At 46.2% G+C, this 13,925-nt stretch overlaps 2 protein-coding genes and 1 long non-coding RNA gene across 6 annotated transcripts; 2 read left to right on the top strand and 1 right to left on the bottom strand.

The window, feature by feature from the left end:
* Window position 1: 1 nt before the first annotated feature.
* On the bottom strand, window positions 2-9,139 carry LOC130532685 (sperm-associated antigen 1-like). 2 transcript variants are annotated; one of them, XM_057045451.1, is made up of 19 exons: window positions 9,086-9,139; window positions 8,286-8,436; window positions 7,955-8,114; window positions 7,746-7,859; window positions 7,596-7,666; window positions 7,352-7,461; window positions 7,133-7,238; window positions 6,763-6,893; window positions 6,456-6,562; window positions 6,246-6,363; window positions 4,899-5,354; window positions 3,730-3,829; window positions 3,319-3,471; window positions 2,790-2,947; window positions 2,353-2,494; window positions 1,663-1,789; window positions 1,410-1,568; window positions 983-1,306; window positions 2-903 (listed from the first exon to the last, which is right to left on the bottom strand). In XM_057045451.1, exons 2-19 carry the CDS (start codon window positions 8,429-8,431, stop codon window positions 775-777), a joined length of 2,811 nt encoding a protein of 936 aa, XP_056901431.1. In that variant the 5' UTR covers window positions 8,432-8,436; window positions 9,086-9,139; the 3' UTR covers window positions 2-774. The 2 variants fall into 2 exon arrangements, with proteins under 2 accessions (XP_056901431.1, XP_056901430.1); XM_057045450.1 differs by lacking the exon at window positions 9,086-9,139 and adding an exon at window positions 8,530-8,637.
* On the top strand, window positions 2,917-7,356 carry LOC130532689 (uncharacterized). The gene is made up of 3 exons (XR_008952400.1): window positions 2,917-3,052; window positions 3,289-5,886; window positions 6,354-7,356. It is a non-coding gene; the product is annotated as an uncharacterized LOC130532689 (long non-coding RNA).
* Window positions 9,140-9,909: 770 nt separating the features above from the next.
* On the top strand, window positions 9,910-13,681 carry fbxo43 (F-box protein 43). Of its 3 annotated transcripts, none has more exons than XM_057045452.1 (6): window positions 9,910-10,067; window positions 11,111-11,857; window positions 11,989-12,714; window positions 12,785-12,887; window positions 12,962-13,141; window positions 13,222-13,681. In XM_057045452.1, the coding sequence occupies exons 2-6, from the start codon at window positions 11,169-11,171 to the stop codon at window positions 13,468-13,470; spliced, it is 1,947 nt and encodes a 648-aa protein (XP_056901432.1). In that variant the 5' UTR covers window positions 9,910-10,067; window positions 11,111-11,168; the 3' UTR covers window positions 13,471-13,681. The 3 variants fall into 3 exon arrangements, with proteins under 3 accessions (XP_056901432.1, XP_056901433.1, XP_056901434.1); XM_057045453.1 differs by having other exon boundaries at window positions 9,935-10,088; XM_057045454.1 differs by lacking the exon at window positions 9,910-10,067 and adding an exon at window positions 10,802-10,958.
* Window positions 13,682-13,925: the final 244 nt, after the last annotated feature.

Below are 13,925 nucleotides of genomic sequence, written 5' to 3'. Positions count from 1 at the left end.
GTTTCTTGTCTTTTCTGTTCAGGGAGCATTCCATTCTTATTTTATTTTCCCCCATTTCTTTACCGCGTGAATATTACATTTTCTTTGAATGACTTCAACATAAATTGGTCATAAATAAACTGGACACTTTACATTCATGCAGTCATGAAAATATGCATACGTTCATATGGCAGCGCAGATGCATAGTGTCTCATTTAAAACTAATGACTTTGTCTCTTTTGGAAAATATTAGCAAACATTCCTGACTGCAGTTTCATATGTATTTACAATATCTCCTAAACATGACGGGCTGGGCCATGCAGGACCACCTCTCCCACACGGATAATACAGTAAATGATACTTTGTTTTCTTTGCAGCTCGGAACATTTGCGTCCCCTCAGCAGGACTCTGCTATTGACATTTGGCATTTCCTGAAGATCGGTTCTGATATAAGCTGGTGATCTATTATCATCAGTTACAGAAGACATTTTCAACAACTGGAGGTCATTTCCGGGGAATGTGAGACCGCAATGAGCAAACGAAGCGGTTCTATGCAACGGCGCACATTGGACCCTATTTATCAGAATGGTGACGTGAAAGATTTCATCCCTGTTGGTCGTAACGAGCATTTTAGGTGCTTAAATCTGCATAGCGAAATGTTCTGCCTGTTCTTGTGATGCTGATCCTGTGCTGGAACACGTTCTGCAGCTTCCTGCTTTTGTGTATTCAGTTTTTGTGCAGTGTTTTGCATAGATCCAAGAGCTGCGCTGGAGCAGCAGAAGCACAGCCGTGGCTTCAGATGTACTTGTTGGCCAGGTTCTGGACGTCGTTCTTGGTGAACTCTGCGCTCTCCACTGCAGCCAGGTGCTCAAACAGCTGAGTCATGAGGTGACGCTCTTCTTTCTTCAGCAGCATCAGTGCAACCTGGAACAGATGAGACGGTGGCCTGTTAGCTAGCGCTCGGGGACAGAGGCGATCTTGTCCAGAAGGCGCTGTGGCTTACCAGGAATCTATTAGCAGTGTGCAAGTGGTTGAGGTGCTGGTAGACCAGGTTTGGGTCTTTGTGCAGGAGGTGGGAGTCCAGTGCCTGCATGATGAAGACGATGGTCTGTGCGTCCAGTTGGGAGCTCAGAAGCTGCGGGAGCTTCTCCGGAGCGGTGGAGGCCAGCAAATCAGCGCCGGCTGCTGTGTTCCTGCTGGAGCAAGCTGCTGACAAAGCCTGGCCGAACTCGTAGGCATTTCTGGGATTTAGGCTGATGCTGATGTCATCTTCCCTGCAGCTGCTCTCTGAATCGGGAACGCTGGGCGCTTCCTCATCATCTTCAACCTAAGGACCACAGAGGAATTGTTTCAGCAACACTTCCAGCATTGGGCTTCACCAGCGTCCAGTAACGTCTTGATTAGATGGTTTCATCTTCTCATCAGACCACCTCTGTGATGGGGACAGTCTTCCTGGGCTTGGCTAGAGAAGCGTTGGCCAGGCTCTCTCTGAGGAGCACCGTAACCTCCTCCAGCTCCTTCTCGGCCTCCTGCACATTGGGATCCAGCTGCAGCACCTCCTGTAGGTCTGAGCTGCACGCCAGATAGTCCTGAAGGTGGATAATAAAAATATATTCACTCTCCATCTGTCTTCGTGCCTCCACTCAAGAGGTGCTTGTGTCAGCCACAGCAGACTCTCCTCACCTTGAGGCCTTTGTGGGCCAGGGCTCGTCTGTAGAAGGCCTTCTTATTGTTTGGTTCCAGTTTCAGAGCGGCGTCGCAGTCCTCCTTGGCTTCAGCAAACCTCTCCAGCTTCACAAAGCACAGTGCTCTGGAAACACACACACACACACACACACACACACACACCATGTGAGAAATGATCTTACTATAAAAAGAGGACTACATGTTCATGCCCAAGATTTTCTCAGATAGCTTTTACTTCCATTAATGCAGCTTGACCGATCTTACTCCATCTTCTAATATCCGCTGTGGCGTCACAGCACACAGTGAAATAGTAATCATGTCAACATCATAGTGATGCGATCAACAATCCTGCTGCTGTTGTGAGGGAGAAAGAGGCGTGAGGAGACAGGATGAGAGCGGATGCTGCTACACCTGCTCTGCCCGTGTCGCGTGTAACACGATACGACGGCTGCATGTGTTGCAGCAGCAGCTGTATCCTGACGCTCGGCCCCTCCAGTGAAGGATAACGCGCCGCCAGTGACGACAGTGATGTGATGACAGGCTGGGATTAGCAACAGAGCTAAAGGCTGTGCCTGACAGATGACAGCCAGGGGTAATTAATCACTTGGTTTTAATACTGCAGCCAAAAGGAATGACTCTAACACAAGCAGCTGCACAAGGGGAGCGTGTGGGGAAGGCGCCTCCAACCTGTTGGTGTAGATAGCACACTCTTCTGGCTTCAGCTTAAGGCATTCGGTGTACTTTCCCAGAGCATCCTGGTACTGGCCCTTCTTCACAAAGTTATTCCCGTCTTGTTTCAGACTACCAAACCGGACTTCTGCTCTTCTCTCTGAATGACAAAGTGAGGATCATTACTCGCTGACACATGTGCCATATGTTCAAAAGGTCTCCTCTCTTTTACTGTAAAAAGCACAGAAGCCTAGAAATGAACATGTTTGATGGGTCTGAGCCAGGTCAGCGTTCAGCCTCAAAGGAGGAGGAGCTCTGCATGATTTAAAGTAATAGCTTCAGGGAATAGAGACCTCATGGCCAGTGAACAGAGGCGGCTCATTTATGGAACATGTCGGACATTTACATTGTTCTCAGGTTAGAGATTCCTCTGATTCCTTTTGAATTTGACAGACCTGCATCCCTGGCTTCCCTCTCAGCTCGTGCCTTCAGGACCTCCGCGCTGGGTGGCTCCTCTCTGCGGTGCTGCTGTGCCGACAGAGGCACCAGAGGAATGTCGGGAAGTTTTTCTCTCCAGTCTGCGCCATCCTGATCGATCAGCACCCGCGAGATCCTGCAGGAGGTTTCAAGGCAGTCAGCACACTGAGAAACAGGGTTTGCGGACCATTTTAGCAAGTGACTGCGATGATGCGGCGTATTTACCATACATGGGCGAAAGGTGAGACATGTCTGAGCCAGGTGAGTTTATCTATTACATCACACAAGTCTGCATGCACTGGCACCCAGAATAAGCTTCTGCTTCAGTAAACAGGCTAAATCTGTCCACCGCTAATAAGACTTTGTGTACTTCATTTCATTTGCTCACTTTATTATGATGCTAATATAACAGGAAGACTCGTGTGAATGAATAATGGAAGCTTGTAATCCTCTCTCCTGTCTCCTCCTGTTTTCCAGATATCTACAATGATGTGAAGATGCTCATGCCTGTTGATGGCGTCGTGGGCGGCCTGCACACTCATGTCTATCTGCAGGACGGTCTTGTAATCCACGTAGGCCTTACGGTAGCGCTCCAGGGACTCGTAAGCCATGGCCCGGCGCAGGAGAGGTTTGAGGGAGAATGGCTGCAGCTCCAGGGCTCTGATGGGGATAGTTACACACCATGAGGCTGGAGTCTGGGGGATCATTCTACTGGTTTGCCTTCAGGTAAAAAACACCCATTAATATTTAATGGCATTTACATGGGAGATTCCCTCAAGACATCCTAATTATAAAACTACTTATAGAGAGAAAAGCTGTTAGTCAGATCTGTCCGGTACAATTAACATGAATGAACATGAAATATCCAAGCTGCTCTTATTACTTCTGAAGACATGAGGTGGGTAAAAAGGGCCCTACTTTGTGCAGTCCTGTATGCAGTCTTGACTGTTGCCATCTTTCAGGTAACACGCGGCCCTGTTGGAATGCAGGATGCAGAGATCTTCCGGGCTATCGATGCCTGCGTGGCGGAGAGCAGTTAAGAACAGACGGTCAAACAAAAACTGCAGTTTGAGTTTATTCAGCTGTTCACAAAGGTGCCACATTCTGCCTCTGGTGCACTGTGTCACCACGGTGGGTTTCTGTAGCAACAGCAGTGGGTAACAAGAATGGAATAGTTTGGACATAAAGCTTACACGGCAACAGCAAACATGTTCAGCTTAACGCACCATCGGATCAGCTGAAATTAGGTTATGGATGATGACGGTGACACAGGCAGGACGGCAGTCATCTGATTTAACTGGGTCATCCCTGTTCTAAAACGTCAAATTTCCTCAACACGGAAGGATTTTGTGCATCTGAAGGTGTATTTGCTCCCTGAAGCAGTCAGAGGAGGGATGCTACTGTAGGAGCGACGTGTGAGTCCACTCTGGCCCAGGCTGCACTTTCTCTTCCTCCATCGCTCGCTCACATTCACCCCCGCTAAAAGAATTATGGCTGCAGTCGTAAAGACTCGATTTCACGCTGAGCGGTTGGCAGTCATGTGACCTGGACAGACCTGAGCTGAGAGGCTTAGTGCTGGACTGAGGCTAAAACAGAAACACTGTCCACATACACCAGTTCAGCCCCGTGGAGGCTGTAAATCAACACTAACAAACAATCTGACACTTGAACCTCAGGGTTGTAAAAAGAAAAAAAATCTGCTTCTTTACTCTTTGTACAGTAAACTGACATGTCCCATTATTTACTTCCACCTGTACATTTATAATGTTGCCTTTTTTGTGGAGCAACACGTGCAAAAGTGATTAATGGTGGCTTCTATAGTGACAAGGTCATGACCTTCGGTTTTTAAATATATTAAGAAGTTTCAGAAACCCGTCTTAGGAGCAATTATGACTAAATGTATGACACAATCTGTAAATTCCAATATCCTGTAGGCCACCAGTGTTTGTAGCACACACACAAAGCTATTTCATTTATTATTACTATTGCGGAGTTGACAGAACGCCTAAAGATTACGCAACACCTATAGGTTGCAACACGGAACGCCATCAGAAGTCACTTAAACCACACAAACACGAGCGACTCACCTGAATCGGCGTAGCCCTGAATAGCTAATGAGTACTTCTCCAGTGCATCGGCAAACTGTCCATTTTTAAACAACAGGTTCCCTTCATTCTTTAGCCGGGCCAGAGGAGGGGGCAGGGCTCCACAGGGGGCATCGAGGTTGACAGTTGCCCCTCCATTTCCTCCATCTGACGTCCCCTTTGCGTCACTGCTCTGATCAGCCTGGACTGAAGCAGTTGAGCCTCTCTTGCTTGCTCCGTTTATTACCTTTTCCTTGGACTCTGGTGTGAGTTTGTACTTGTCAGAGCTGCCTCCTTTGCTCTTCCAGTGTCCGTGGTGGGTGTTGTTGGACTCACTGTGTGGGCCCCCATCTCCCCTGCCGTGGGGCTTCTTCTGAGCGTTACCCATGTCTCCGCTTTCGGCAGGAGCGGTTGAGCACTTCTCCCCTCCCACAGGCTGGGTTAGTTCAACCGGACAAGCTGGAAGAGAGAAGAACAGAGACACACCCACAGGAAGGAGTCAGCAGTTACATCACAATGGGGGAGGGGAGCACACACTGACTGTATATAGACTTCAAAGTGGGAGTTCCAGGAAACCGCCATGTTCAGCAGGGAATTATAGAATAGAGGAGTGGGGGTGGGGCAGCCAACACGCACATGCACACGTAATATGTCACAGTATCCTGACAGGAGGGGGTTTCCTCTATCCTGAGCAGAGACTCCCAAACATCTGAGACCATGCGGTGAGCTGTAGGCATGTAGGTTACACAGTCTGACGTGGTGGAGAGACAGATCCAGTCTTGTCTTTGGGAGTTTGATTGTTTGATCATGTGACTGTCATCACCCCAATTATGTAGCCGATGCAGCTACAGCCGCCCTGTCTACCTGCCCCGTGGAAACCAAAGCTGGATTATTCTAAAGCTGTGCTGGAATGAACCCGACTGCTGGCTGAAGCTGCGACTGTAGTGGCTGAAGTCTGGTGACCACTGATGACGACCACAGGAGCATTAAGGTTTGTCATCAACATAATGACATACTAGAAGCGCGGTTCTTGCTTGAATACAGGATACGTGTATTCCTGCGCATCTATAAAGAGCTGATTCAGTTTCAGTGAGGCTAATTTTAACCTGAATCAACCACAAATATACAGATGCACCATAAGAGTGCCAAAATAAACCTTAGAGCACCGGTGAACATGAGGAGGTTTTGAACTCAGGCAAAAATGGACAAATAAAATGAACGAGAATTTCAAGTAGTAACTTTCATAGTACATCGATCAGACATGTTTCTGATTGAGATCACAGTACCTTTAGGCAATGTACACAAAATAGATCACCTGGGTATAGGTATGAATTATGATTGTGTACAGACCAGTCTCAGTCACATCCTCATCCCTCCTCTCATCTTCTACTTCTTGGATGATGATTTTTTTGCTTCGCTTCACTGGTTGACCTTCGCCCATTTTTTTCTCTGTTTCAGTCAGAAGTTTCTAAATCCAAAACAAACTTACGCATGAGTTGAAGTCTTCCCCGGCAGACATTGAGGCCACTTGGATGCAAAGTGAAACTGTCTGTGACCTACAGTAGCTGCAGGATTGTGGGGCTCTTCCCTCAGCACTGCCCTCAGGTCCTCTGCAGCCATCTGAAATTTTTCCATGTGGTAATAAACAGTGGCGCGGCGTAGCAGACCTGATGATAATGGACACATTGCACAGAGAAGCTATTTAGGTCAACATTTTGGTTCCTTGGAGAAGGTTGAGCAGAATTAAATGTTCATGACTCCTGCAGGCCTTCAGCTTCCAATGCTGCAGATGAATCAAGCAGATACACAAATGTTTCCCCACACTTGCAGAAACATGTGGGAGTTATTTTGCTCTATTTTCAACCACCTTTTATATTTCCTGCTTCCAGCTCGAGGACACTCTGGCAGTCCTTCAGAGCTTTGGGCCAGTGTTGGAGCTTGATCTCTGCCTGGGCTCTGTTGTTGTACACAGCTACAGTAGGTTTAATGGAAAGGCTCCTGCAATAGAAGGTCAGAATTCACCGCTCAGTCATAGTTTTCTTCAAAAAGCAGGTAAGTGGTTCAGAAATCACCACAGAAGGACAAATAAGAATTTTGAGTATAATGGCGCCCCCTGCTGGAAAAATAAATTACTGTCTCCAACTCGATAGCTAGGTTTAGAAATACATTTACTTGTGATGACAAAAGAGAGCCCTCAGGTTGATGGACTAATAATTGAGCTCTCTGAGCAGGCTGACCTGGAATAATACACCACTGCCTCTTCGTAATCCTGTGCTCTGAAAGCCTCGTTGCCGATGATCTTTTCATTGTTTGCCAGACGGAGCTTCTCCTGGTCTGTCAGCACTGAACATAAGGCCCCACACACACACGCACACATGCACGCACATCTGCGGTGAATGCAATGTTTACAATGGCTGGAGGAATAAATGTGAGATGCATTAAAAAATATATATTACATGAAGCATCCAGTTGCGTCTTGATTTTGAGGCCGCTGCTGTTTATTTTGGCCGGTGGTTCATTCTTGGTAGTCTCGTTGATTTTTTCACATTCCTGTTCAACATCAAACCTTAAAAAAAAGTAAAACATTTTCCCATAAAACCCAATTTTAGACTAATCTGGGCCAATGTAATTAGAGGACATAAGATCAAAATACAGTAATCATCGTCTTCTTATTTGAATCCAGAAACAAGCTCGACTCACTTGTCCCATTCTCGATAATCCCGTGGGAGAGGATGTTTTGACGAGCTCCTCTCTTTCTTTGGAAGAGGATTCTGGCATAAAAGAATGAATCATTTCTGTCTTGTCTAAACACATGTACTGATATGTACAATAATGGAGGCCATTTTTTACCTGACACAGTGGAACGGAACAGTTAGAACCTCTTACAGGCGGCATATTTTCTTCAACCATCAGTGAGCGCCGTTGCGGTAAGGTTTCAGCCGTTTTCATGTCCTTTTCCCAGGTCTGCAAGGAATAAAGCAGCATGTGTCTCATTATTCTTGGGAAAATATTCTGAACAATCAGGAGGTTGTGCACAGGGTTGTAGAAGCTAAACAAACCTTCATCTCATCCATGATTTGACACCATTCATCTTCTTGGACACTGGCTGCTGTAGCAACAGGGTTTTCCTTCACCAGAGCTTCACTTCTCGGATCCAGTTTTTCTAAGTGGGTCTCGCAGAACTTGATCAGATGAGGATAAAAGCCTTCATCACCAGACCTTTTTAGCAAAACAGTAGATTATGGAATATGAAAGTGTGGAAATATGGTTTAAAAGTTTTTTTGCAATTAAAAAACACACAAAATTAAGTTTTTTGCACTGGTTTCCTTAATAGAATTGAATAGAATAGCCAATCAATAACCCAACAGAATATACTTTGATGGAGTTTACCGCAGTACTCTCAAGATCTTTTCCACATATTTAGAATCTTTGCTGTTTCTGATGTATTCGTAGTCCAGGTGCTCCAACGGGATCTTCTGTCTGTCGTCCACGCTGGGGGGCTTATTCATAATGGAGGCTCCTGCATCCAAACTCATGCCTGCTGGAAGAGCATTTAACCAGGTCACCAGCCTGGTCTCAATGGAAAGGATTTAGTTTCTGTTTATTTATTTATTTTTCTATTGAAGCAAATTACCTTTCTGTTGATGTTAATAACAGAGGTGTAGAGGCAGTCCTAACACAGTGAATCAAGGTTCTTAAGGCCTCCTTTGGGATGCCGTGAACAGGCACTAGTTTGTTGTTCGTTTGGCTTTAGGGTTTAAAGATTAATATTCAGTTTAGCATCCCCTAACCAACGGAGAGATGTTGCAGGACAAATGTATTTTTCGCTAACATAAGTTTATTTTGAAAGGATAGCGATGTCTTCCGGTTACGCCTAAACGACCCCCAGGCGCGCTGATATTATTTCACACGCACTCCTGCTAAGAGATAAAGAATTGTGTTGTGCTCGGGTGCGTCTGCATATCGTCAATCTATGTGCAGGTATTTTCTAACGAGTGGAGGAGCTTCTGGAACAGCTGCTCCCCAGCGACTTTCAGCGACTGTTTAGTTTTCAGCAGCTTTAACTTTAACTCTTTGTTCGCCGCATGGACGTGAAATGTGATTAAAACATGATTCCACAAAGCCGAAACAGACAAAGGTTTCCTGTTCCCTCATTAACTATGTTTTGAAGTTGTAAGAAGCAGTTTTACCTGTGGAAGTTCTGAAAAGTTCTGCCCCTCTTCGGTTAGCGTCCTCTAAGTGGGATTTTGTTACTATGGTAACTACGTAAACTCACGGCGACGTCAGCCGTCCTCGCTGGTGTTATGTAATGCACAATTAAAACGAATAAAATTAGGAAATTGGCGTCGTTTCATAGCCTCAAAAGATATAATATAATTGATTGTTTTGACAATGTTTTTATAGCAAAAATAAAAATAAAAATGTTGAATTGGTGATGGTGAAGAAAAGGTTAGCTTCTGCAAACAGGAGGGCCAAATTTAATAGAGAAGCAGTTGTAACTTTGAGAAGTGCGGGGAAATGCATGGACGTTAAATAAATAGGTTGTACTTTAATTATATAAACCTGTTGCTAGGACACAGAAAATAAAACTATTGTGACGTGTTGAAAATTAACAAACCAAAGTAAAACCGAGTGTTAACTAACAAGTGAAAGAAAAATGAGATAGAATACGAAGTTAAATAATCAGATATGTCCAGCTAAGAGCAACATCAACTAATAATAACAATAATAACGACCCTGTAAAGCGGAAGATTGGTATAATATTAATGAGATGTGTGGTAAATCAAAGAAAATATTAGGTTATTTAGGCAAATGAAGAAGGTAGAATTTCGAAACACAAAAAGTAAAAATATTGTGCGGGGGGTGGAGGGTCGGAGTCAAAATATCGAGAAATTAAAATAATGAATCACCTGTAAATACAAACTTGGAGAAATCATTAACCATTTTCATTTCCGGAACAACTAATATGGTCAAATTATGTCTATTTTATATTTTAATACGGTCATGAATAAACACAGAAAAACCGGAAGTGCGTCACAGGCTCGAAAGTGGGCTCCAAATTTGAAAACGAGGCTCGAAAGTGGCGTCAGGAGACCATGTAGACAAGAGGGCAGAAGAACCCCGGGCCGGACCGAAAGAACAGCACCGTCTGGAGCCCACCTTCATATACAGGTGAGCCCTCTGACCCTACTGGTAAGAATAATATCTGGTCCGAGCGTAAGTTAAAGAGCTGTTCGCTTTGTTTGCTAACCTGGTTGACAAAACTACAACTGAGGGTCCAACAACCGTCTCCAGGCGGCTTTAAATTAGTTCTGTGTTTTTGAGAAATGGATTTGCGTCAGTTTCTTAATCTGCATTAGTTTGGGCAGTAATTAACGCAGGTGTTTTCTTGTTAGACTAATTAATCCGACAGAGATGTCAGTTGGATAGAAGGAAATTAACCAATATATGAACCCATTGTATATAAGAGATGCGTTAAGGAGCCACATTTTACATAACTTTTATATTCGAATTAGTTTACAGAAGCTTAATTGGGCACATTAATCAGTGGATATTAATCAGTGGTTTATTCACATGACTATGGAAGCAAAATGTCATATTGCCTATTTAAAGATGTCATTATGTTCCACGCGTGGTACAGAAGCAGTTTCGCAAGCGGTTCAAATCAAATGTGCATACACGTTGAACACGTGAAACCAAATGAGGCACAACAGAAATGATCGTTTGTAGTTGATTTGCGTTCCAATCCTCTGGTTTTAGAATGTTAATAGGTTAATGTACATAAATCAAAGAGCCAAACATCCAAACGCTGTACAGTGCTTTTATTTTGAAATCCTACGGACCCTCTGCGATATTTCGCTTTTTAGAGCAGGTCTGACGCTTCATTTATGATCTTCAACACCACATCCGGTCTGCAGCAACGACGGCTGTTCTTTTGGCGGCTGCGGGTCAGTTTAGAGCGGCCGGAAGGAACCTGTGACCCGCAGTTAAATGAACAACCCGCGGTGTCATAGCAACGCTGATGGGACCAATTTAGAGTTTGTTTGAGAACTAGTTTTCGAGGTAAAACAGCTGTGATTTTAATATAGAGTTCAGGTAACACGTGAATCATAATTTAAAAAAAAAAAGAAGTACTGATTCAGTCATCAACACACTTCACACAACACTTCATGCTGCTCGCTTGTCTTTTAAATGTATTTTATTCCCCCCTTCAGGTCATTTGAATCCCCCCCTCCTTGTGTTTCTGCTACACGTGCACCGTGTAAGGAGAAGATGCAGTGCACTCCTGAATCCAACATCTACCTCCAGAGCTGCAAAGGCCAACAGAGTTATGACTGCTCTGACAGCGGCTATTCCGGGTTATTCCGCAGCCCTCCAAGCGCCGCTGGAGCCGACTCCTGCAAGTCCTTGTCTCCAGAGGAATGCGGTGGAACATCTAAAGAGAACCTCAGGCCTTCTGTCACACCTAGCTGGTGTGAAACTCCTAGAAGAGATTCCTCTTTGCGTCAGAGACGTCTGATATGCAGACTGACCCAACCGGTGAAAGCTGACATCCGGTCGCCGTGCTCCAGCGGCACCGACGCCTCTCTGGGATGGCTCAGCTTCTCATTTGACTCCATAGACGGTGACACAGGCCCTTTAGACCCCGCGCAGGATCTCCCCTTATCTTGCAGGAAACGTCGCCTCCTTTTCACCCAGACGAGGACCTCCACCCTGGACGACGGGAAACTCAACTCTGCTCAACTCTCCAGTTTTGGGAGCAGAATTTCACTGTCGGACGCAGAGTTCAGTGAGAATCTTTCTGCCGCCGATCAGCGAGAAACTCCCATCTTCAACAAACTCTTGCCTGGCTCGTCAAAGAGAAGCTTTCGGTCGCCCATCGGCAGCGTCGCAACAGATCTGTACGATGATACGAGCGCCTTGTGCACGCCATCGTCCACACACACACCCAAATTTATCAGGTATTGATTTTTCAGATACTCCCCCCCCACATGTAATTTTAATGTTTATTTACATTTTGCTGTAAATACAACGGCTAGGAAATAAACGACAAATGATTGAACTCTTGTGCACCTTTGTGATCCCTGAGCAGGTCTGCGTGTGAAGACAGCGGGTTTAGCTCGCTGACCCTCGACAAAGATTCCCCGGTGGACTACGATGGCTCGTTCCAGGAGCTGCTGCTCTCTGCCTCCCGCGGACACGCCGAGACGCCAAATCTGGCAGAGTCAAAGCGGCGATCCCGTTTGCATCGCCAGAACAGACTCTCAACACTCAAAGAAGGAGGCTCGCAATCTGAGGAGGACCTCGCGGACAGAAGGCACGCACGGTCCCATCAGACGTGCAGCCATTCTAAAGACGATGAAGTCTTTGCTGAGAACGCCCCGCCACACGCTGCCATCTCTGCTGATGGTCTGGCTCCTGGGAGACCGTTTTACACCACCCCCTTAAGAGCAACAAGGGCCAGGCCAGAAAACGCGACCCTGCGTGGCACATCTGCCGTTCCAGATGAGACTCCTCACAGGAGGAGGACCTCTGTCAATCTGTCTCTGACCCCGGCTTTACAGCTGGTTCATGCCATGTGCCAGCAGAAAGCCCAGATGTTCACAGGCCACAGTCCCAGTCTGAAGGAACAGCTGAGATACACCGCGGCGCTGACGGAGACCCCTGTGATGTTCAGGACCTCCCTGCCCCTGGCCGGGCTGATCGGAAGGAAAATGGGCCTGGGGAAGGTGGACATACTCACCGAGCTGAAGAAGAGGAACCTCAGACACGTCCTGTCCATCATACTCGGCGAGCTGAGCCCTGAGAGCGTCTACAGGTGGGATGCGAATGTTTTCTGTTCCGCGACTAAAGCTTTTGCTTCAACGTGATCTCCACGTCTTCGCTAGGTGCGGTCAGGTGTGTAAGAGCTGGAGCGAGGTGGTCCAACAAGACGAGGGCGCTTGTTTGAAGAGGAGAACCCATCTGATGGAAGTGGACGCCGGTCTGGAGGTGAGGGTGACCCCTTTTGGCGCAGCACACCTCTGCCCCAGAAGAGTATTCTGACTGTGTGGGTGTGTCCTCAGTCAGGGGGAGCTCACCATGTGCCAGAGGCAGAGACCAGGCTCACGCTTCTCAAGAGGTCAGCCCTCAAGAGTGTTCAGGCCCAGTCTCGAAGCTCCAGCTTCTGCACCCCCCAGTCAGCCAAAAGCACTTTAACGCCTTTGCAACACTCGGGCAGCAGCAAACGGGATAAATTTATTGAGGCGAGTTGAAGCTCGGAGTGATGAAAATGTGCGTCGACTGTGGTCGGTTGGTTCAAGGTCTCTTTTATCTCCCCTCCCAGGTTGCCAAAACGCTCTTCAACGACGAGTGCCTGAAGCCCTGCCCGCGATGCCAGCACCCCGCAAGGTGCCACTCCGTGAAGGGAGAGGGCATCTGCAGCAGAGCTGATTGTGGTTTCCAGTTCTGCACGGCCTGTTTATGCACCTTCCACGGTTCCAGGGAGTGCGGCAGCCAGTCTGTCGGCCGCCACAATAAAGACAAGCTGCTCCCAGGAAGCGCTCAAAGCAAGCGCAACGTTAGGAGGCTGTGAGCACAATAAACAATCTATGTCCTTCAGTCACTTTATTTTTTAGGACTTTTGAAGTACAGGAGACTGATCTGTAGCCAGTACATGAGAACAACTTCTGTACTTTTCAGTGTGTCTTTGTCCATTTCCTTGTACTGTAGTTGCCTCAATTTTTCTCCGATCTAGTTCTTACTTGTGTGTTTTTAAATTATGTGTATAAAGTCAACAGGGCAGAGGTTGAGTTATGCTGTCGGTGCACCTTGAGCAACTGTACGTAACGTTTTTGTGGGATTCGAGATTTTCAACTTTTACCAGTGTTTTTCAGAGCAATTTTAAAATAAATTCATTTAAAAAGAAAAAACAACATTTTCCTGAGTTTTATAGATTGAAGTCAGTACTCTTTTCTTTGGTGTTTGGCGCCACCTAGTGGCACGTGTTCGCTACAACAATGTTAATCACATGTTTCATTTTTAAAAAGA

This window comes from Takifugu flavidus, chromosome 10 (genome assembly GCF_003711565.1).
Source record: "Takifugu flavidus isolate HTHZ2018 chromosome 10, ASM371156v2, whole genome shotgun sequence".
Taxonomy (NCBI): Eukaryota; Metazoa; Chordata; class Actinopteri; order Tetraodontiformes; family Tetraodontidae; genus Takifugu; species Takifugu flavidus.
Note: the sequence above shows the minus strand (reverse complement) of the source record. Positions and strands in the feature narration are given on the sequence as shown.

Excerpts from the sequence above, each read along its gene's own strand:
- fbxo43 (XM_057045452.1), top strand. The coding sequence starts at position 11,169 with ATGCAGTGCACTCCTGAATCCAACATCTACCTCCAGAGCTGCAAAGGC. Across the intron at positions 12,715-12,784 it reads AGCCCTGAGAGCGTCTACAG|GTGCGGTCAGGTGTGTAAGA; the intron begins GTGGGATGCGAA and ends CGTCTTCGCTAG. Across the intron at positions 13,142-13,221 it reads AACGGGATAAATTTATTGAG|GTTGCCAAAACGCTCTTCAA; the intron begins GCGAGTTGAAGC and ends CTCCCCTCCCAG.
- LOC130532685 (XM_057045451.1), bottom strand. The coding sequence starts at position 8,431 with ATGAGTTTGGATGCAGGAGCCTCCATTATGAATAAGCCCCCCAGCGTG. Across the intron at positions 7,239-7,351 it reads GACGCAACTGGATGCTTCAT|TGCTGACAGACCAGGAGAAG; the intron begins GTAATATATATT and ends CCTTATGTTCAG. Across the intron at positions 6,563-6,762 it reads GGAAGCAGGAAATATAAAAG|GTCTGCTACGCCGCGCCACT; the intron begins GTGGTTGAAAAT and ends CATTATCATCAG.